This window comes from Natator depressus, chromosome 1 (assembly GCF_965152275.1).
Source record: "Natator depressus isolate rNatDep1 chromosome 1, rNatDep2.hap1, whole genome shotgun sequence".
Lineage (NCBI taxonomy): Eukaryota > Metazoa > Chordata > Testudines > Cheloniidae > Natator > Natator depressus.
This window is the reverse complement of record NC_134234.1, coordinates 46,575,588-46,599,122: the sequence shown is the minus strand read 5'-3', so window position 1 is coordinate 46,599,122 and position 23,535 is coordinate 46,575,588. Positions and strand designations below refer to the sequence as shown.

At 45.8% G+C, this 23,535-nt stretch overlaps 1 protein-coding gene across 3 annotated transcripts in view; it reads left to right on the top strand.

The window, feature by feature from the left end:
- SLC7A1 (solute carrier family 7 member 1) overlaps nt 1-19,076 on the top strand; it is a 51,253-nt gene extending 32,177 nt beyond the window's left edge. For 2 of the 3 annotated variants that reach the window (XM_074959052.1, XM_074959032.1), the window contains exons 3-12: nt 1,272-1,430; nt 4,869-5,043; nt 6,878-7,005; nt 9,008-9,230; nt 10,063-10,202; nt 12,254-12,356; nt 16,141-16,352; nt 16,644-16,810; nt 18,127-18,235; nt 18,494-19,076. In XM_074959052.1, the coding sequence (XP_074815153.1) occupies nt 1,272-1,430; nt 4,869-5,043; nt 6,878-7,005; nt 9,008-9,230; nt 10,063-10,202; nt 12,254-12,356; nt 16,141-16,352; nt 16,644-16,810; nt 18,127-18,235; nt 18,494-18,603 (1,526 nt within the window). In that variant the 3' untranslated portion in view covers nt 18,604-19,076. The remainder of the gene's footprint in view (nt 1-1,271; nt 1,431-4,868; nt 5,044-6,877; nt 7,006-9,007; nt 9,231-10,062; nt 10,203-12,253; nt 12,357-16,140; nt 16,353-16,643; nt 16,811-18,126; nt 18,236-18,493) is intronic. The other variant, XM_074959042.1, reaches the window with a different exon arrangement.
- Nucleotides 19,077-23,535: the final 4,459 nt, after the last annotated feature.

Genomic DNA, 23,535 nt, shown 5'->3' with positions numbered 1-23,535 from the left:
GGACTACATTGTGTCTCAGCAGGTTTTGGCTACAGCTACTGGAATGGCACTGAACGATGTTGGTCCCTGTCTACTACACTTGCATCTGAAGCGTGGTCAGCATTGGATCAGCTGCACCTGTTGTCAGCAATGGGGAACTTCTGTAGGCTAAACCACAGTTTTGAGGATATATATTTAAAAAACAAAACAAAACAAAAAAACCTTAGATAAAACCCAATTTGAATGCTGGTCTGTTCTGTAGCTCCTTGGATGTGCATTACATGCATGCACTTGAAGAGGTTAGACAGTCAGGAGAAGGAAAGGAAGTGTCAATGCTGAAAGAGTGTTGAGGGATTTTTAATCTTCAAAAGCTCCAAAGTTATTTACATCTTGTCCGAATTTGCGAACTGCATTTCAGCATTTGTCTTGCAGTGCGGTATTTTTCTGTCCCTGCTGTAGAACTTGAATATGAATTTACCCAGCACTCCAGGATTTCTCTTATTTTGTATGATAGCTTCTATTTCCTAGGCAATGCTTCAAGCTGGGGGGTGGCTGAGTTGCTCAAGAATTGGGTTTGAAATACATGGGGCCTGCTTTGCTCTCTGTTAAGGACTGACCTGGCTCCCACTCTCCCATTGAGTCAGCCGGAATCAGTAGAGTCTCTGTGGATTTTCAGCAGTGTGACTGAGCAGATTTTATCTCCCTGTAAACCTAGGTTTGAATTGCAGAGCAGGGATCAGTTTGCATTTTCCTTCAACTCCCATTCAGTCAGTGGGAGCTGTTCCTGCTCACGGGAAGGATGGGCAGCACTGGGGAAACACTGACTTAAAAGGAGGAGGCCTGGTATATCTTATACCCTCCTGTGATTTGCTTTTCCTGCTAACCTGCTCATCCCCCTTTTCCCGTCTTAGTGCCTCTTTCTCCTCTCACACCAACATCTACACTAGCGGAACGCCTTTGAAGTCAGTGGTTTCCTCCAGTGTGAGAAGCGGTTTCTGCACAAGGGGTCTTGGGGGCATGAAGGCTGCTGGGGGGAGGGTAAGCAATTGCTAGGCTAGGTCTTCTGCAGGAGGGGTTGTCTTCTGAGATTTGGGTTTGTAGAGAAGCCGAGCCTCCAAGTGGACCTGTGGGGGAGGGTTCACTGTTTGCCTCTGCTAACTGAATAGCAGGGGTCAGCTCTGCCCTTCTTGGGCTGATCCCTGCTGCTGTCGTGCAGCACTAAATAGTGCTGCTCATTTAGAAATATTTTCTAGTCATGAAAAGTGCTCTGTGTCCTTCCTGTTTTCTGGTAGGAACATCAAGCGTGGCCAGAGCATGGAGCGCGACGTTTGATGAACTCACAGGCAAGCACATCGAGCGCTTCTGCCAAAAGCACATGACCATGAACGCTCCGGGGGTGCTAGCAGAATATCCAGACATCTTCTCCGTGTTCATCATCTTCATCTTAACAGGTAAAACCTTTGGGAAGGTTGCTGGGACAATATGTTCCTTTTCTGTAATTTCATTCTTTGCTTTTGGTGGACAAGCAAACGCCCTCATTTATTTTGGACAATTTATTAAAGGCTCCTTTGTTTGCCCAAAGTGTCGGATTGACCTATTTAGCAGCTCTGGAGTTCAGACTCTGCACATCCTGTTTGCAAGCTCTTTCATTAGGGGAGCATTCAAGGTGTTTACAGGAAAACTTGGAAAAATCAATCTTTATACCATGTAGAGTAAGACAGGGAGATTTGTTATCCTGAGACAGGTATGGAGGGCTTTTTTTTTTTTTAAACTATCGCAGAGGGACTCTGTTCTATTACTCTAACTCCCACTCTGATGATCTGCCAGTTTATATAGCACACTGGCCAGGAAAATGTGGGGGGAAAGGACAGAACTAAGTAACACCCTGGTGCATGACTGTTTATTTTAAAATATGTGGACACAATTTGCAGCAGTGATTGCAGGACTCAAGAGAAATAATTCTGCATGAAAAATAAACTGGTTTCTCTCTTTCCATAACATGCAAAATATGTCTTTGGTTTTTGATCGGAATGCAGGGAGTATTTTGTACAAGAGCAGGAATTAAAACGAAAACCCAGCTGAACTTTCACCCAAATATCAGCTGAACCTTTCAAAACTTTGTCAAACTTCATATTAATTAAAAGAAAATCATTTTCCTGCACCTGTATGCTTCCTAGCGGGTAGGCGATACCATGATACCACAACAGCGGCTCTTCTTGCAATACTTTAGGCCTGATCAGAAGCAGGAAGTGTCAGAGCTCTCACAAGGAACCATGTTCTTATGAGGTTCCCAGCTGAGAGCCCTGAACTTGCAAGCCCTTTGATGAGTGTAGAACTCCTATGAAGTCCATCGGAACCCCTCATGTACAGGACTTGAAGTGTTGAGCTCTGAGTTAGAAGATGTGAGGGCAGATTCTGTACTCCGTTAATCTCGATGTAAAGTGGTCTGACTGACCAGAATTTGCCCGCTGAGGTTCCATTTGGGTTTGTTTTGGATCAGTATTCAAACGTATGTGCTTACTTCCATTTCTTTATCTGTAGAGTTTCACTCACTGCTATTTGAGAGTAAAACTGAGTCAGCAGCTTTTTCCTGCTGCATGGGAAAACTCTTCTGATTTTGAAAACTTTGCAAACAGGCTAAACCTTGGCAGCTTCAGGAAGCTTCTGAATAAGCAGCTTTATTGCCACATGTAAGCAGTGGCAGAGCTAGGTTTTGCAACTGGGCCATTGGTGGCAGGCTGGAGAACAAGCCCACTCCACACCACGCAGCCGTGGTGGCTCCCGGCTCCCAGGCTGGGACTGGCTCCTCACTCCTGACGTTGTAACGTGGCGCACGAGCTCACAGCAACATTCAGGTTTGGCCCAGCATGACAGAGGGGCGGCCAGGTCAAATCTGACTGAGTGGTGTTGGCACACAGGGTCACGTGGCACTGCGACCCTCTGCTTCATGTCACAATGCCTGGAGCAGGGAGGTGGTCCCAGCTGCTGCTGCCAGGTGAGCACAGGGCAGACTCTTGCTCCAGCCCTGTGAAAAAGGAGCTACACATGCACCTAAAGCCCGTGGTCCCTCCCTCCCTCCCTTCCCTTCTATTAGCTCTGCCACTGTATATATGCCCTGTAGTTTGTGCCTGTCTCAGCTCTCAAAATCACCTCCTTTTTGGTGCTTGATTTCTTATTTTCTGGTTGCCCAGCCTGCTTTATCTAGACCTTCTGCTATGTCCACCGCCTATTTCATTTCTTATTTCCTTATTTAAACAAGACAAACTTGGGCATTTGTTGTATAGGAGGTCAGACCAGACAATCACAACGGTCCCTTCTCACCATATAATCTATGAATTCCACATCTGTGAGTGAAATAAACTCACTGTTGGCCAAATCCTGGTCCCCATCACAGTGTGTCCCTCCCGCTCCTCACACCCAGTGCTTAATTTGTGCCAGGGCTGAGCCCCGGCACCTCTAGCCTTGGCAGTTCAGAGCCCCGGCACCTCTCGGTTTGCGGCATCAGTTAAGAATGTGAAAAAATTGCTTGAGCCCTGGCACTTAATTGCTTGAGCCTCAGCGCCTCTTCCATTAGAAATTAAGCACTGCTCACACCTCACATTGGTGTTTATCACTAAGACTACATGTTAGATTTTGGTACACAGATAACCTCTTTCTTAAACAGCAAGCAAGGGAGTAGGAATTCTAGTTATTAGCTAAAGATCGAAAAAGAAAAACAAAATCTGTTATTCTGAATGTAGAGTGCTGACTCATTGTCGTTATTGCTCGCACTTTTAAAAACATGCTATTCCTCAAGATGAAAGTTTTTTACGAAATGGGCTGAAAACTTGCTCACAGCGAAGTCAATGCCAGAACTTTCCTTGGCTACAGTGGGGTCAGGATTTTCCCCATGGCTTCTTCCTCTGTGATTTATATCACAAGAACTAGAGGTCATCAAATTAAATTAATAGGCAGCAGGTTTAAAACAAACAAAAGGAAATATTTCTTCACACAACACATAGTCAAACTGTGGAACTCCTCGCCAGAGGATGTTGTGAAGGCCAAGACCATAACAGAGTTAAAAAAAGAACTAGATAAATTCATGGAGGATAGGTCCATCAATGGCTATTAGCCAGGATGGGCAGGAATGGTGTCCTTAGCCTCTGTTTGCCAGAAGCTGGGAATGAGTGACAGGGGATGGATCACTTTATGGTTACCTGTTCTTTTCATTCCCTCTGGGTCACCTGGCATTGGCCATTGTCAGAAGACAGGATACTGGGCTAGCTGGATCTTTGGTCTGACCCCGCAGGGCCGTTCTTATGATTCATTCAATTTAAGTGTCAGATAACTGACCTGCTTTGTCTGATCCCTACACTGGCATAATACCTGCCCATCTTCCCAAGGAAGTGTTGAAGATGGCTGGTATTGCTGACTTCTACTCTTTAGTCAGGGACTGCATGACCACAAAGAGCTACTTCACAAAAACCACAAGTGATGCTTTCTCCAAGGCCTAGAGCTAATCTGATCTGTGGTCTCTGGATGAAGTTTGTATTTACTAAGGGCACAGTCCTATTGACTTTAATAAGACCGTTTTCATGAAAAAAAACGGTTTGCAGGATTGGGCCCTATCTTTTTGTATTAGACTTTTACTCAACCTAGCAGCTTTCCAGTGTAGAGAGACCACTTAAATGGTATTTTATTAGCACAATAATGCAGTGAGAGAGACATGCACAAAAAGTGAGGGCTTCCCTTTGCTCTGCTGTGGCTGGGCCATGGGCTGTTGTTGAAGGAATGTCTGATTGTTCTTTAAAAGCGGCAAAGAGTCCTGTGGCACAGGACTCTTTGCCACTTTTACAGATCCAGACTAACACGACTACCCCTCCGATGATTGTTCTTTGTAATTTTTCCAGGGCTTTTAACTTGTGGAGTGAAAGAATCTGCAATGGTTAACAAAATATTCACCTGCATCAACGTTCTCGTCCTCGGCTTCGTTATGGTGTCAGGCTTTGTGAAGGGATCAGTCAAAAACTGGCACCTCACCATCGACGACATCTATAACACGACCAACGATTCACCTAGAAACAAGTACGTCACAGCATTTCTTCTCTTCTCAGGTTTGCATAGTCAAGTTGATCTGTTTTCAGGGACCACCTCAGAGATTCACGTGTAGTCATTATGGGCCAAATTTCACGGCTTTGCCAAGTGGTCACTCGGTCTGCACTCAGGCAGAAATTCCATGAATGTCAGTGGGAGCTCTGCATGAGGGAGGGTTGACTAGACACTTGGGACTAGAACTAGATCACCCATGTTTAAAAACCACAGCTGGGAGGCCCTGTGGGAGAAAACCCCTGTAGGATCTCTTTGCTAGGAGGGTGAGAGGGACATGGACACAGTCTGGCTCTGAATAAGGAATTTAAGGTTGAGCTCTGTTTCTGTAACAACATCTCCTAAGTGCTTACATTGGATGAATCCTACAGTTTCTGAAATCATTTGAGCAGTGAAATGTTTTTTAGTTGTTTTCCACCATAGCTTGGGCATATATACAGTACTGGAAGGCATTTAAATGGTCATTGTCCAGCTTGAGTCATTTAAACCAGTACATTTACTAGGAGATTTTCTGTGAAGCTAATGGCTCGTTCCACTTCTAGTAACGCTGTCATCACTGTGCACACTTCAGCACTGTCAAATTATCCCTCTCTTTTCCTAAATGTGGGACTGATCACCTGGCTTTCTACCTAAGCCCCTTGTGCTGGAGTGCAGGGAAATCCCAAAAAGCATAGTTCTACAGCAAGCTAGAGTGGTGCAGGCCCCTGGCCTGGGTTCCCCACATCCTGCCCACCCCTCTGCATTGCAGCCATTTGATTCAGATGCATGTAGGGCCTTTAATGGGCCTCATTCGGTTTTCAGGATTCAGGCCATAGTGGACTTATTCTCTGGTAAATAATTCCCTCTGTAGAAAAGGACACACATGACTCAGCACCAGCATTGCCCTGCATGTCGTGATAATTATTCACTGTAGTTATAGCTTTTTAACCCATTAGATTTGCATTTTGGTGACATGTGCCAGAGGAGCTGGGGTTTGTGCATAGTTTAGCTGCATCTCCAGAAACATCAACATTGGACTGTCTAAATTATTTTCACATGTAATGGGGCTTCCAAAGCTTAGGGGACTTAGCTGTCTATATAGCTGACTGAATTGACAAATCCAGGGTTTAGATTATTTAATGGCCCTAATTTAATTTTTATTAATGCCTTAATTATAGGCGCAAAGTTGTGCCCACAGTTATTTACACAACCAAAACTGGAGGCCAGTGTGAGAACATGTGGCTCATGATTGCAGCACGGTTTTAAGTCTGTTCAGGATTTAGGGCCTACCTAAAAATCCTTACAATAGTAAGCAGGAGATGTAATATTTGAAAATAAAAATCTGATGAGGCCATATTTTGGCCAGAGTTATTTAAAATAAACTTTTGTTTAAAATAGAAGATCAACGGAGGACCTGAAAGTGGGTAAGCTTCCTTTGAGCATTTGTATCCATTCACCATTTTCAGAATTCAGTAAGTTTAAACTTTTTGCCAGGTTGAGATGTTAGGAGACCAAGTTCAGTCTTTCCTCCCCACTCCTCCTCCCACCTCAGCCATGTTAATAAACCCTAGAAAACCATGGACGATCTGAACAAGCCTTAAATGCTGAGTGTTCAAAGGGTTCCCGAGCCGGTCACAGGCTGACTCAAATCTCTATGTAGTGTAAGCTGTAGTACATGCCATCCTGTCCTCTATAAGTCTGTTGATCGTGTGTACCTGAAACCACACTCCCTCCAGCTCCAGTTATGGTGGATTCTGTTACAGGCTGCAGGAACGCACTTCAGATAGGTGTCTGTACTGAGGCAGAACCTCTCCTGATCTCTTGTTCTTTTCAGTCAAACACAGGTAGGAGATCTGGAGCGTGGTGTTGGGGGCTTTATGCCCTTTGGATTCAATGGAGTCCTCTCGGGGGCAGCCACGTGCTTTTACGCCTTCGTAGGATTTGACTGTATCGCCACCACGGGTAAGCAGAAAGCTCTCATTGTGAGAGAACGCTTGTTTCCCATTACGAGCTTGGCTGCCCTCAGTAACTTCACATGACACAGTTTACAAATAACTCAAACCTCTTTTCAGCTGAATCAGGAAATCATGCTGTGCACTAGCTGTCTTGTGGAATCACTTCATCTTTTCAGTTTTAGGGTCACCCATCCATCTTCTTCTCTTGCCTATTCTTTCTAAATTTAAGACTTGCATTATACACTCTGAGACAGGGAATATCCTTTATTCTGGATTTGTACAGTTGCCAGCACATTGAGCCCCTGATCCTGACTGGGAGCCTCTAGTTGCTACTACAATGCAACTAAATAATATTTCTGATTTCGTTCACTGAACAGCACATCCAGATGGTGCCCGTCCATTCTTTATTCTTGTGAGATTCCAGGACTTCCCATTTTCTGTTGGTTTGTAAAACTTCAAGAATAGGCTTCCACTGCACTGAGTCCTAGCTGAAACCAGGAAATGCAGCGGTGTGCTATGCTGAAGTGTGGGGCAGTGGGGAGAAATGATCTTGGGCTAAGTACAGGATTGGGAGTCAGGAGACAGGGTTCTGTCCCCAGCTCTGATACGGTCATCTTGTGTGACCTTGAGACAGGCTCTTGGCCTCATGGGTCCTGATCTACAAGGTGCTCCAGAGAGCTGGCTAGTCACAGGTTTTAATGGTGGGGTTTTTGGGGGGTTTTTTGGGTGGGGGCTAGAAAAATGGCCTTTTTTCAAAATTTAGAAATTCTGGCAAAACATTTGTTTTCAAAGTTTTCGGTTTCATAATATGGAAACGTAGGTTTTGTGGAGTTTTCTCCTCTTTATTTCCCCCGGAATAAAATGAATAAAAGAAACTGAGATGGGAGCTAGAGACGAGAAAGAATGGACAAAAAAAGAATGGTGATAAATTAGAGAGGGTTCAGAGAAGAGCCTTGAGAATGATTAAAGGATTAGAAAACCTGCCTTATATTATTAGATTCCAGGAGCTTAGTTGATTTAGCTTAACAAAGGGAAGGTTAAGGAGTGACTTTATCACAGTCCGTAGGTACCTACATGGGGAACAAACGTTTAATAATGGTCTCTTGAATCTAGCAGAGCAAGGTATAACCCGATCCAATGGCTGGAAGTTGAAGCTATACAAATTCAGACTAGAAATAAGGCATACATTTGTAACGGTAAGGATAATTCATCATGGAACAACCTACCAAGGATCATGGTGGATTCTCCATCACTGGCGATTTTTAAATCAAGCTGGGATGTTTTCCTAACAGATCTGCTTTAGGAATTATTTTGGGGAACTTCTATGGCCTGTGCTATACAGGAGGTCAGATTAGATGATCACAGTGATCCCTTCTGACCGTGGACTTTATGAATCTATGACGTGTCAAAACCAAAATGGATACATTTTCACAGAAAATTTTGAATACATGAAAATCCAGCCCCCTCTTTGGAACCTGTGGAAGGAAAGCGACTGATAGTTTCCACAGAGAATTTTTTTGGTCCATTTTTCCAATTAGCTCAAGTGCTTCCTGATAGGAGCAGAGCACCTTCCATTCCCTTTGACCTGCTGGGGCACCTAGGACCAAAGTCTTCTCTGAACTCACTGAATTTACACTAGAGATGAACCTGATTCAGAGTGCCCGATGCCCCTCTGAATTAAAGATGAGAGCAACTGTATCGGGATGAAGCACACAGCCCTCTTTTGGAACGAATGCTGGCTATCTGAATTGTAGTGATAATGATTCTTTTCAAACATTCAACTCTAAAACTTGTCACACAAAGTGTTGGCAGTTCCCTTTAAGGAAGTGATTATGAGGAAGATCTCCAGGGACATAAATGGCAGGCAGGCACCTGGCTCCTCTTGACTGTCATTAGTAGCTGGCCACCTTACTCTCCCTGGCTCCTTTGAAAGCCCCTCCTCGCCTGTGAGTCTCGTTGAATTAGTCTCTTTGTTTTCTGTGGCTGTAACTTAACTGTCTTTGTTCTAGGCGAAGAAGTGAAAAACCCTCAGAAAGCGATTCCCATTGGCATCGTCGCCTCACTCCTGATCTGCTTCGTTGCTTACTTTGGCGTGTCAGCTGCTCTCACGCTCATGATGCCCTACTACTTGCTTGATCCAAACAGTCCTTTACCCAATGCATTCCAATACGTGGGCTGGGAGGGTGCCAACTATGCAGTGGCCGTTGGCTCACTTTGTGCCCTTTCTACTAGGTGAGATGCTATTGTCTTGTACCCTTCTCAGTGTAGATTTGTATTTCCATTGTCTCCTCTTTCTGTGTGTTACGAGCTAAGGGCCTTAGTCCTATGTCCCTTACACTGGTGTAACTCCATTGACTTCAGTGATGTAACTTGGATCTATGCTGGGGTAAGTGCCAGAGGATTCAGGCCCTTTGGGTCAAATCCAGGCCCCACTGACTTCAAAAGGGTCAGGATTTCACCCTGTGTCAAAGGGTTCAAACAAATTCTTAGAATTGGTTTCAGAGCTGCAAGCTCCCATTTGTGACTCAGGAAATCTCCATCTTAAGGACCATCTGAAACGGTGTGTCTCTTGAATACATAAAAAAGAAGCACTCCTTTACCAGTAGCCCTGGGGAAACAAGACATGACTGACTCAGACAGACCAGATGTAAGCGGGAGCAGCTCCATGGAACCAGTGGGGTTTCTGGGTGTTCCTCACCTCTGAAAATCAGGCCACTTCCATGCAGGAGTCGAAATCTGGATGTAGGGCACAGATCCTCCAAGGTCATAGGCACCTAACGCCATTGAAATCAATGAGAGTTAAGTGCCTAAGGACCTTTTAAGGATCTGGGCCTAAGTGGCTAGCTTTAGGTATCCAAATTTGCACATCTGACGTCTTGTTCCCAGTAGTAAGTAGTATGTCTGTGTAGTGGGGGCAGCACTGGGGAAGACCTTGGAATTGAAGCTTTGTTAACTAAAGCCATTCCGCTATTGGGCTGCGATGAACGCACTTCCATTTTTCTGCCTTCGGCCCGTGTGTAGTATGAGAGCTGTACAGGTAGATAATGCCTTTTTCTCTCCTTAGCCTTCTTGGCTCCATGTTTCCGATGCCTCGAGTAATTTATGCTATGGCAGAAGACGGACTGCTGTTTAGATGTTTGGCTACGGTCAGCAAGAGGACCAAAACCCCAGCAATAGCTACGGTAACTTCAGGGGCTGTGGCAGGTAAGTGCCAAGAGTTGCATGAATCCACAGAAAGCAAAAATATGCTCCTCTACTGGGAAAATACAGCAGCTCAGCTCTAGTTCTCCATATTGTGTTCTGTATTTCCACAGCATGGCTTCCTGAGCTTAGTTCTGGGTTCCCAAAGTCTGAATAGCCCAGGACTAGGGAAACACAAAATGTCTTTGTATGTGGATATAGATCTTTCTCATGGGGTCTCTCTCAGAACCCACTACTGCCTTCCTTACTCACACCAAGTAGCACCGTACTCCACTCACTGTTCCTGTCCCAGAGCACCACTGTGGGTTTTAAAAAAAAAACTAGCTTCGTGCAGAAGGTGAGCAAGCCCAACTCAGGGTCCCTGTGGCTGTAGACTTGCCTGTGCCTATGTACCATGGCCACGGACATTGTATAAAGCCTTTACCTAGCAGCCGGAGCTGGGCAGATAAGAGCAGGTAACTGTGTCGGGTATCTGCTCTGTGGCCTACGCATTTGTTAACCAGTTTCTTACAGCTGGTAAGATTGCCTCCCAACCCTCACAAATCTGGGAAGTTTAGCCTCCCGGCTATCAGAGAAAAGCAAAAACTCCCTAAATAGTTAACAACTAACTCTGTGCATGCGTCTCCGCGTTACCCCCAGCCCCAGAGCTGGGACTGGCAATTGATGCTGGATGCGCCACATGTGGGTGCTGTGGACATTTCAGCTCTTATGAAACTCTGACCTTAGTTGTGGGGGCTGAGCCTGTGTCTCAGCTTTAAGGTTATTTTTATAATATTTTTCTTTAGTATCTTCCAAGTGTTTAGCTGGTCTCCTTTCTAAAGCTCCATATGGCTCTTTTTAAAGCCTCCTATGGGGGCATTGGTTTAACTTTCTGATCAAGATGCATGGCCGGTAGAAATAGCCATCCTCCAGCTGGATGGGTGGCATGATGCTTTGCTCTAACATGATCATGTGACCCCAGGAGCTCGGGCCCTAAGCATAGGCCTGTAGTGCCCCTATGTCTTAATCCTGCCCTGGTGCAGGATTTAACAGTCCTCCCTCACCCCCCCTTCACTGCCCCCCACCAACTGGGACCAGAGTATCTCTTCTCAGTGGGTCTCCACCAATCAACCTTCATCACACAAAATCAGTAATCCTTCCCCAGCTGGCTCACTCCTGGACCAGAAAGGAGCCTTATATTGTCCTGCCTTCTTCCCCATCAGGCCTTGCTGTGACCTGAAGTCACCTGATCTGGGAGGAAAAGCAGCACAAGCAGGAGCTGGGGCCTGAGCTCTTCTTTAAGGCCCAACTTACCCTGTGACACCTCCCAAAAATGAGTTTGCAATGCACGGCCAAGGCCTGCTCCCCTTCCTGATGTGATTAGTCCCAGGGACTCCGGTCATGTCTTTGCTACACGTTTTTACCAACATGACGTTAAAACCTCTATGGGGTTTGTAAACTTGAGCAAACATTACAGGCAGAGAAGGGTCACAGACAGAAAAAGACTGGAATGCTTCTTTCCTGTGTTACACACCCCACCTCCTCTTGAGCTGTATACAGCCTTTACCTAGCAGCCTGAGGTGGGCAGATACTAGTAGGTAACTGTGTCAGGAATCTGCCCTGTGGCCTTAGCATTTGTTAACAAGTTACTGAGCTTTGACTAATTCCTCCTGGAATGCCCTTTGGGTCTGTTCTGTTCCCTGCCTGATTAGAAGAGGGCCAATCTGCCACGGTCTGGTTCTTGTTTCCAGAGTATAAGGTGGGAGGGAAGTGTTTTGGAGACCAAACAAAGCTCTTAGAGTCATTCTAGGCTGCGTTAGTGTGGGAACCAGAGAGAAATACAGGATCTGTCTGTGGCAATCAGCAGCAATAAAGAGTTTGGTATGTATTCATTACACCTGAGTCACATCTCTCCTTTCACAAGAGACACTGCAAAGCCCAATGTGTCCTTGGGGTTTCTCTCAGTGCAGATCTGAAGACAGAGCAATGGTCTTGCTTCAACTGTATTGAATTTGACACTCCCATAATGTGACTCTTCTGCAAGCTTATCAGTTTCTGTTTTCCACATTCCGCAGCTGCCATGGCCTTTCTTTTCGACCTGAAAGATCTTGTGGATCTTATGTCCATCGGGACCCTGCTGGCTTATTCCATGGTGGCAGCCTGTGTATTGGTACTGAGGTATGGATTAATGTGATAAACTGTTTGCCAGAGCCTGGGAATGAGTGACAGAGAATGGATCACTTGATGATTACCTGGTCTGTTCATTCCCTCTGGGGCACCTGTCATTGGCCACTGTTGGAAGACAGGATACTGGGCTAGATGGACCTTTGGTCTGACCCAGTATGGCTGTTCTTATGTTCATATGATATCCTGGAACCCTGCACAAAGAATCATCTCTTGGGAACACAAAATATCCTCAAATGTAGCACACGTGCCAACACATGACAGGGGCATAGCCACGGGTGGGCCTGGGTGGGCTGCGGCCCACCCACTTAGCATCCAGCCCAACCCAAATCTGAGCAGGAGTGTAGTGCTGTGGGAGATCTCCTGTGTTTATTTACTTTGCAATCTGCCTCCTCTGGGCAGCGCTCATCGGGGTCTCACAATCCTGTCCCCACCGGGCAGTTATTATTTGCGCAACACAGAATCCGTTCGACACCTTGGACTGAACCCTCCATAATGACTTTCTTTTTTGTCCAGGGTGGGCTTGCAAACCTCGCTGTCTAGATCCTCCTTCCTTATTAGCATCTGCTACAAAATAAAATGCGCTGGCAACCCTGAACTGATACAACTCTGTTCAAAAGGGGTGCGATACAAAGTCCTAAAGGCAGCCAGCCTCCTCCTTCGCTCTCCACGCAAAGCACTGAATAGGCACGTCATTGGTGCAGTTACAACCCAAATCCCTCCCACCCCCTTAGCAAAGTGCCTCCCTTCCCCAACTGCTCCGGGGGGCAGGTGCACAGCTCGGATTTTGCATTCTTTCTTTTTTATTATTATTATTTCTTTGCAAAGGGAATTGGACCTAATTCTCCTTGCAAAGAGCAAAGGGGCTTTTCGTGCCCAATGCCTTAAGCCGCTCTCTCCTCACTCTTTCTCCTCCCCAGGTGTGGTTTGGTTTGGTTTGGCTCGTTAATAATATCCAAGAGATCCCAAGGCAGCCAGTGGCATTCAGCTGCCTGCAGGCACAGGGTGGCTGTGGAGGCTTAAGCCAGCCTTGGGGGACAAGCGGGCAGGCGCTCAGTAAAGTACAATGTGCAAGATCATCTGCCTCTTTTTTTTTTCCATCCCCCCCTTGCCCCCACCCTTTTGCAACACACACCACTGTCACCAAAGGGGAGGTAAGACGAGGACGCTGCAGGACCAAGGCTGTCATTTCATCATAAGCCTTTTTTTGTGTGGAGATTTTTCCTTTTGGCCTCAGTTTAAATGTCAGCTGTTTTAAACCCAGAAAACCAATTTTCCTGCATGGGTGAAAGGGGTCACTGAACGCCTATTCCAGACTTCAAGTCATTGTAAATGTCTGATGCACCCGGGCTCTGCTGCCACAGCTCCCCCTACATGAACCGCCAAGGAATCCACTCCAGTGGTAAAGACACATTGCCTTGTGCAAGGATTCACTGCGTGCCCAGGAACCCTGCCGTTGGTTAGGTGGGGATCTGGGGGGAAAAGCCAGTACGGGGATGCCTATCAGTGGAGCCTTGCTAAGAGAGGGGAGGGGATGAGCTGCAGAGGTCAGGGAGACAAATCCCTTGAGATGTGAGAAGAAATCCTGCCCCAGGGTCTTTTGGAAACGTTGCTAGAGGAGGAACTGTGTAGTTTTCCTGTCCTTCTTCCCACCTGTAGGAAAGCTCGTGCTTCAGGAGATTAGGGGCCATGGGGTCTAATGATTAGAGCAAGAACTGATCACAGGGCTCCTGTGTTCTATTTCTGACTCTTCCACAGACCTTGGGTAAGTCACTAAGGCCCTGATCCTGCAAACACTTATGCTGTGCTGAACTTCCGTACTGTAAGTAACTAGTAAAGCTAAGGAAAGTAATAGTGGTAAAGTTAAGCATGTGCATAAGTGTTTGCAGAATTGGGGCCTTAATGCCTTTTTTTTTTTTAAAAAAAAAGAAGTGCTGAACACCCACACCTCCCCTTGACCGAAGCTCATGGTCAGCACGTCTGAAAGCTGAGTCTCTAGCTGCTTTGTGTCTCAGTTTACTCAGCTACCAGGGGGATGATAATATTTTCCTGCTCCACAGAGCAATTATAAATTCCACGCCCCTCATGTTTGTAAGAAGCTTGGAGCTGAAAGGTGCCAGGTGACTGTAAAGTATTTATCATTTATTCAAAGCCTGGATTTATTCCTCGCTGGATTTCCCCTGTACAGGCACCCCTGTGTTTTCATTTTATTTCCCAATCTCCTCTCCTGTGTAGCAACTGCAAAATAGCAGCTCCCTTCCAGTCCTTCAGATGGGCAGGTGGCTCCCTTGTCTGCTGCTACAAGCTGCTGTGCGTTTCATCTGGCATGCAGGGCTGCACTCACAAGGCCTCAGCCGTATCCCGGTAGAGCTAGTGTTGTAAGCCACAGCTGCTTACAGGCCTGAAGAATGGAAGCCTGAGTTCAGCTGAGCTTCAGTTTCCCACTTCGCTGCCTGATGTTGCAGCGTTTTGAGTTGCTGCGTAAGTTGTTAGAGGTTCTCACTGCTGGTGCAGTCTTGCTGAGCTTGCACATCTACAAAATCCCACATGCATCTTCATTTAAAATACATCTGCAAGAAGAGATTTAAAAGGGGCCCTTTGAAATGGCCTGTTCCTTTAATTGAAGCTGGTGGTATAAACCTACGGAGATTCACCAGTAAGGCTCTTGGTTAAAAGAGAGTTAAGGGTGAAAGCGTGTGTTAGAGGAGTTTTTCTTTCTGTTGTGGTAGGACCTGATCAGGCGTCAAGGCCCCATTGTACTAGATACTGGACACACGTCATAAAAACCAGTCCCTGCTGCAGACAGCTTACCATCTTAACATATGACATGAGACAATAGGCAGATACAGCAAATCAATAGATGGGGTGGGGGAGGAACAAGGACAAGGCAACTGTGAGATGATCAAGTTTTGTATAATAAACAGCAGCTACAGCATGCCAGCTGTCTAGCTGTTAGTCCAGCTATCCCGCCTCCTGACCGAAATAGCTGTTCCTTCAAAATTAACTCCCAAACATTAGAAAGTCTGGAAATGAATGATTAAAAGAGCCAGCCAGTTCCCTACTGCCATATCCATTACTCACTGTCACAACCCACTGCTTAGGTACTGTGTTTTGGTGCTACTCCACTGGGGTGATGGCCCTGTGGGGGTCTGCTAGAAGCTGGTGTGACAGAGCTGCCCTGAGGCTGTTCTAAATTGCTCAAGGGGGTGAACTGGTCTCCAGCTGCCCAAGGGATTTGGGGGCATTCAAAGGTGACATAAAAGCCACCTTTGTCTCCCATCCCTGGTTCCTCTGTTGAGCACAGCTCAGACACACCCAAGAATCGGGGCCTATGTGACCCAACGTGCAATCCTCCATCTAGATCTGAGCAGCCTCTGCTCAGCTGAAGGACAGAGCATTGAATTCTGGGACGATAACACAAGAGTGTGGGAAAGGACCTATTAGGACATCTAGTCCATGCTCCTCCCAAATCCAGGATTGCTGCCTACAATATGTATTCCATACTCCAGCCCCCATTTGTGTGCTCCAACCCCCAGTTGCCTAATCCCTGAGCAGTGTCCTCCATCTGTGCATACCAGGTGGTTCCCTTCGGCTCCAGACAAGTAGCCAGTGTGGCTCCCATTTCAGTAAATTTTGGCCACAGCATGTCTTCTGAAGCCTCGCAGGTGTCCGTAACCATGTGGAGAGCTCTGAGCAAGCTTTCTTCTAATTCTGGAAGACAGTTTACTGTACCCTCTACCAAGGCAGTGCTCTTTTGGTTTTGTTTTCCTTCTCCAAGGTACCAGCCAGAGCAGCCTAACCTGGCCTACCAGATGGCTAGTACAACGGAGGAGCCAGACACCAACGAGTCTGCAAGCACCAGTGAATCGCAGGCTGCGTTTCTGCCTGAAGAGGAGGAGAAATATTCCATAAAAGGCATTCTGTTTCCCCCAAACTCAGATCCCTCCAGACTCTCTGGTTTGGTGGTGAACATCTCATCTTGTATCATAGGTGAGTACTGTGAGCTGGCATCTCTCTTGCAGTGAGCCAGCTGCCAGTCTAGGGAAGCTCATTCAAACTCTTCTTGGCATCTTAATCGATAATTTATACGTTTGATTAACTGTTTTGAAGCCCATACGCTTGCCTGAGGCAACAAAACAGACATAGAAAACCATAGATTAAATGACTGATTTAAAAATAAATCCCTCAAACAGTGAAGCTGAACATGCAGAGGCTGGCTCAGAAATTACAAGTGTTTTGTTCAGTCACAATTCAATAAACATTGGCCCGTCTTGTTCTCAGGTTTACTTATCGTCAGCTGCTGTAGCTTTACTGTCCTTGGCAAAGACCTGCTGATAAAAGGGACTGCGGGGGCTATCGTCATGATTGCCGTGCTCGTTCTCCTTTGCCTCATTGTCGGTTTAATTATTTGGAGACAACCTGAAAGCAAAACCAAGCTCTCGTTTAAGGTAAGCAGCCTGTGAGGAAGGAATGGCAAAGAGCTGTTTGGGAGCTGGCTGTGCATTGTGTGAGAGGAAAAAAGAGAGAGGGAATTGTGGTGCATATTAGTGAGGGGCTGATCTTCTCGGCTAAAGGTGGGCCTGGTTCAGGCAGGGACACTGGGCAAGCCATCCCACACCACTGCCAGTGCAGCTCCAACCTGACTGCGAGCGCTCCTGTTGTTTCAGCACTAGCCCTCGAATATGTAGAGAGGTGTCCTGCGGGAGCGAGGCAGAGATCGCCAAACTCTTGTGATCCAAACCTAAATTAAACCCAGATTCCCAAAAGCAAAAGATTAGTGTGTTAACAACTGACTGCCCCTCTACCAAGCCCCTGGAGACAGACTTCATTCTCTCGTATTATCTAGCAGAGTGCTGCGCAGCAAGAGAAGCTGAGCCAAGCAAATCACAGATCAAAACCCTGAAGGGCATATGTTCTGTGGGCACAAACTGGTTCAGTTCAGAACAAATAGTCGGTGCAGTACAGAAAGGAAGCAACAGGTGGTCACTGAAGCTGGAATGTGCCAAGGAATGGGCAGGGTTTTGACGTAGGAGAATGAAGGAGCTTTGCATATGTTAACTGTGAGGCTGTCCTGTGGGCAGGGAGGCACCAAGTTAGGAGAGCGTGAGAAGAGTGGCACTTCGGGCAGAACAGAGGAAGCAGGAGGGGGAAGTGGAAGAGAGGAGGGCTGAAATGTAAGTGGGAGCGCAGAGCCCAGGAGGTGAAGAGGAGAGGCTGGAATAGAGGAATCTTTTGCAGAGAGTCAAGAAATAGGATGATGTGGCCAGAGCAGCAGTGAAGGGAGATGGTTTTGGCAGCAGCTTTTTGGGTGGACTGGGATAAGGAGAGCGGGTAGAGAGGGAGGCCACAGAGGAGGGGGATGAATTGTAGGAGGAGCAGGAACAGGATTAGGTGGGGTCCTGGATGTGAGATGAAAAAGACAGCGAGGAACCAAAGCTGACTCACAGGTAGAGGAGGATGAAGACAGTGCAGCTAACAGTATCAGAGCAGGATAGTGGAAAGGGCTTTGGAAGGAAGATGATTAGTTTGTGGCATCACCTGGAGGGAAAATCCTAGCCAAAGGGCTTTCTGCGCACACGGGCTGGTGCTCATGGTGGTCCTCACCTTGGAGAATGGAGATCTGCGTTTTGACAGACTCATCACTTCTCCAGGAGCCTCTGGCAGATGAGGCTTGGATGTTAGCACAGCTTCCGGCTTACAAGGGACATTCATGTCTCTGTGGTATCATGACCTGTGGACGTCACTGGCCTCTCTTTCTTTTCAGGTACCTCTTTTGCCTTTACTTCCTATTCTGAGTATTTTTGTGAATGTTTATCTCATGATGCAGCTGGATAAAGGGACCTGGATACGGTTTGCTGTCTGGATGTTCGTGGGTGAGTTTAAAAATGTGTCTTTTTAGCCATTTGAGGTTGAGAAACCAAACTTATTTTAAATGTGTACGGCCAAATTCTGCCCTAAGGGGTTAACCTCATTGACTTTAGTTGCAATGCTGGATATTGCTACGATTTCAAGCGTTAGCAAGATTAGTGTTAGCTGCCAATACATTTTATTGAGACTAAGTGGCCCATAAGTGTGAAAAGTAGCTTTCGCTTGGTTATAGTGCTGACGTTTCCCCTCCTTCGCTCCCACAGGCTTTATCATTTACTTTGCGTATGGAATGGGGCACAGCGTGGAAGCTCCATATTCAGCACCGTCAGATCCAGAAAGAAACACGGACACCAACTCGGACAGCGGTAAATGATAGCGTGTTCGGCTGACGAGCAACCCAACCGTCGCTTCAGATGAGGAAGCTTCATCTCGGGGACCTTGAACTACTTCCTCAGTCAATGCGTGCAGCAGAGCATAGGATTCCCAGCCCTGCTTGCTGCAACTTGAAGCTCGCTTTACTTTGATGATGCAGTTAAAAGGGATCCCAAGGAAAACGCCGCACCTCTGGCATACACCCAACAACACTGTTCCCTGAGGCTGCCGGCGCTCGCTCTCTCTTCTATTTTAAATGTATAGAAAGAAAACCGCTCCTCTGTGTGCCAGTTAACCTTCAATGCTGCTATGAGAGTAGGCCTCCTGAAAGTCCTTCTTTCAGTAGTCCTGTGAATTAACTCCCTAGGTACTTGTTTGTAAATGGAGCAGACTCTGCAATGCTAATGTCGTTCCTAGATCAGATCCTTGGATCAAGTGATGCGGGCTGTATCACAAAAAAAAAAAAAAGCCTCTCACCAAAAATAATCTCCCATCTGGTTACGAAGTGCCTACAGTGAGTTACATTTTAAAGAAAAGCATCCAGTGGCTTTATTTTAATTGTATTTAACTTCTGAATAGGTACTTGTATACTTTAAAATGCAGCTTTGCCATGATGTTTAGGGGAGCTGCTCTTAGGCTGAATTCCCTTTTCCTTCATGCAGCTAGTACAGACAAATGCTTCTGTGAATAACAGACCCCATCGCTCACTAGAGGGGCCTCCAGCTGTAGCTGTAAATCTGCTCGGTGTAAGTAGTTCAGTGGTGCTAGGCGCAGGTGTCTCCAAAGAGCCCTCCGTTAAAGTCAATGGAGATAGTCCTGATTTATGCCAGTCAGAGTTAGAAGAGAAGCTGACCCTGGGAGTTTGCTTTTGACTTCAGTGGGCACAACAGGTTGAAGCCCGTAGAAAATGACGCACAAAAGAGTCTCACGGTACTCAAAATTCTGTGGGGGAAAGTATCTGAGACTCTCCTGGCTCCTGCCAGCTCTCCCAAGCAACCCCCGTGTGCAATGTAAAATGTCCCCTTAGCCATTCACACAATGGAGCGTGCCACCTCCTGCCCAGCAAGGCTGAGGTAAGCTGAAAGGCCTGATCAACGCTGGTAAGTGTAAGCAGTTAAACCCACTGTGTGGACTCGCTTATTCTGGTATACAAGTGACTCTTTTTGGTTGTGCTTACATCCCTTCCCAAGCAACGTACACTAAAATGAAAAAAAGGGACTCCTATGCCAGAGTAAGTATGTCCCCACAGGAGTTATACTTGTGTAATTATATCGGGTTACATTCACTCCTTCGCTTTTGCTGAAAAAACTTTCCAGGAGTAGACAATTCCTTATGGTGAAAGTCTTCTCTCCACCCTGAGCAGAGCTCTGTCTAGGTATCTCAGGTATCTATAAGGGCCCCATTACTATAATGTCTGAGCACTCCACAAACTTTAATGTGTTGGTCCTTATAATGCCCCTATGTTATCCCCAGAGTGGATACTAAACCTATACCTGTCTATACCTCAAGTTGGGGCTGTGATTCCCAGCAGCTCCGGGAGACACACATGTGCTAGCCTGAATGTAGCTACAGCGGTGTGAGGGGTTAGTCACCCAAAGGATGTGCCTAGGGTTTTGCATGGGATTGTATTCAGGCAGCTAGCACCTCCTGCCACTTCAGCTATACTGAGAGCTAGCCACAGGTATGGCTCCTCAAGCTGGGAAGCAAACCCCCAGCTCACAATGTCGCTGTCCCAAAGACCATACAGGCAGTTTGGCATGCAGCATGGAATAGAACCCAGGTCTCCCGCTAGTGACCTAACCACTTGACCATCCTTCCACCTGTTATACCAAGTAGGGCTTAAATGGTGTAGAGCAGGGGTCTCCAAACTTTATGAGCCGAGGGCCATATTAGCTTTTTAAAGGGGCTTCGCGGGCCGTAGCGACTGTGAAAGAAATTAAATATATGCAAAACCGTTAAAAAGATTGTCAGTATTGCTTTAAATTGTAAATCAGGCTCCCCTTTTTGGGTCTGCTCTGCCCCGGGCCTGCTCCCTTCTCCCTGCGCCTGCTAGGCGTGCCTGCTCTGCTGGAGAAAATGACACAGGACTGAAAGTTTGGCTGCACTTTGGTAAGAGAAGCTCCAGGTTCCCATTGTTGGTTGGGACTGTTTCGTTCTATTAGTGCTGTAGTTAAAATTTAACCATTATGAAATTTGTTAATTTCTATCTTCTTTACTCCATTTATTGGAGATGTAATTAAGCATCTGGCTTGTATTTTTACTCTAAGGCAGGGGTCCGTGCCTGCTCAGCTGCAGCAGCAACTCTCCCCTAAGTTGGCTCCCCTTTCGGGGGGACACTGGCTGCTGGGGGCACTCACCCCTCCGCACAGCTCAGCTGAGCCCCCCCTCCCCCGGTGCGAGCTGCTGCCCGGCAGCCCATCCCCTTGCCTGCTCGGCGTGCCTACTTGGCTGTTCGCTTGTCCCCTGTTGGTTGGAGGGCCAGACAAATGGAAGCCCCAGGCAGGATCCGGCCTGCGGGCCGTAGTTTGGAGACCCCTGGTGTAGAGACTTTGTCCTGCCTTTCTGCACAGGAGTGAATTTAACCCATAGCCCTTTTTTGTAGGACACTGCTGATCTGCCACAGGTTCAGAATTTGTCTAGTGCCATTTCAGTGATAACAGCTGGTGGGACTTCAATAACACACGGATCATTTTAACACTGTTCCATGTGCTGCTTATTGTACGAAATAAAGGCCACGTCCTGCTCTTGGAGCTATACAATGGCTCTTGGCTGTCGGTCAAGTCTCTTCTTGCCTCAGACATGTGAAATTCCAAGAGTTCCACTCAAGCGGGAAGGAAGAATGTCAGACTCTGCAGTTCTCATCCTTTTATCCTAAACGGAGACACTCTTAGTACACTTCACATGCTCAAAAAAAGCACTGATGTCAGAGAAAACCACTGATGTCAGAGAAGGGAACGTTTCCTGTGGTACCAAAAACAGCTGAGTGCTTTCTTCAACTTGGGCTACAGCTTTTAAGCAGTTGTTACATTTAGCACTGCATGACTATTTGAAAGGGGTGAGCGCTGGCTGAAAGGTGGGTTTTGAAAGGAAAACTATTTAAATTTAGGCAGATTGCTTGCTGTAAAAATGTTTTGATAAATGTTAACTTATTTTTTTTTTGTCTTGCATTTTTTGTCGTCTTTGGGACCTGCTTGGTCTTCATGTTCCACTGCTTTAGCTCAGCGAATTACACATAAAGTGTCGAAAATAGTAGCACTTAGAAGAAAAAGGAAATTTTTGGTGGGAGATCATTTTTCTTTCATTTCCTTTTCTGTGAGAAAGTTCAGAGGAAAAAAAATCCTATTTAATTATAACAGGCAGTTAAATTATCTCTTATGTACACATGTCCAAAGTTTTCTTTCACAAGTTGAAAGGCAAAGTTCCACCAAAAACTTTCTAGGATAATGACATCGATTGTGCTAAATATATGAAGCCCCTTTTTCCCCCTCTGATGTCCAAATGTACCATAGCTCAAGCTGCGTATCAGGGAAGACATGCAAATACTGCTGTAATCTTGCTGTTGTGAAGAACATGCCTGCATTGAGTTGAGCTGCTTTTTGTAAATAGTTCAGTAATTATTCTATGTTTATAAGAGTATTTTGTATAGCTGCCAGAGCTTTTCTCTGTATATAAAGTTGGGTGTAGAAATGATGCCTTCTTTGGGATAACGAAAGCAAGAAGAATTGGCCACTTTTTTTCAAAGGAGAGGCCGTGGCAAATGTGGCCAGTCGGAATTTTCAAGGCAGCCTCTTCCCTCAGGAATTTGATCTCGTTTGAACTCTATTTGCTCATACATATCTGAGGGAAGGTGCCTTCTAGGGGAGACCTGTAGATGTTTATTTTTAGGTATAGTCACTAGAGCCTCTTAACATTTTTCAAATGAAAACTTAGGTCAAAAAATGGTCTGTTTCAAAAAGAGGTATTTTTATGTGCGAAACCTATTAGATTTTTTTTTAAATATTTTTTCTTTGAAAATGGTAAATGAAAAATGTAGCCTGTTGGGTTTTGTCTTCATTTTTCCTCTTTGTTTTCCATTACTGTTGAGTTCCTCATGTATGTGTTGAGGTGCTGATTTCTTCTTGTTACTCTTTGCAGTCTTTATCATCCTGAGTTGTTGATTTTTATTTCTTACTTGCCACTATGATTGATCACCTTAGTTGCTTAGTGGGATTTTTTTTTTTCCAAATTAAAAAATAAATCACTTTTGAAAACTACTGATTTAAAAAAATGCAGTGGAAAAATTTAGAAAAATAAAACATCAGCTTGCTTCAAAAACTATCGCAAGTAAATTTTCAGATGATTTCCGGGGTGGGTCTTCAACTATCTTTCGAAGGAAAGGCAGATGGACGACCTGATTGCTTCTGTTGAAGTCAGTGAGTGACAAAACGTCCGTTAACTTATTTGGCTAAATTCATCCCTGGTGAGTTGGACAGATGAATTTTCTACCAGGGATGAATGTGACCCATTGACTTCAGTGCAAGCAGGGATGGGTCCATGATGAAACCTCTGCAGATGGTTAGCAGACTGAAGTCCCAAATGGCTTCAGTGCTCTGTTTTGCTGGTTTTAGTGACCATCTGTTTAGAGTTAGTGTTGGAAAGGTTAGGTTTTAATTAGCAAATGTTTGCAACTGTCATTTTTGCCCTTTAGCTGAAATGGGTGAAAAGAAATTCCATCACTAACAATAAAAAATGTACAGAGAGGGAAAGTTAAGAACATATCATATGATATGTTGCTCTTGTAGATATCTAGCTTCCTCCTCTGTTGCTGTCAGTTCAATTAACAGACAGCAATGTGAACTATTCTGTATTTTGGACAATTGGTCACTACAGTTTATACAAATATTGCCTTGATTTAAAATTTTTAAATTCCTGTTAGTACAAAAATTTCCACTCA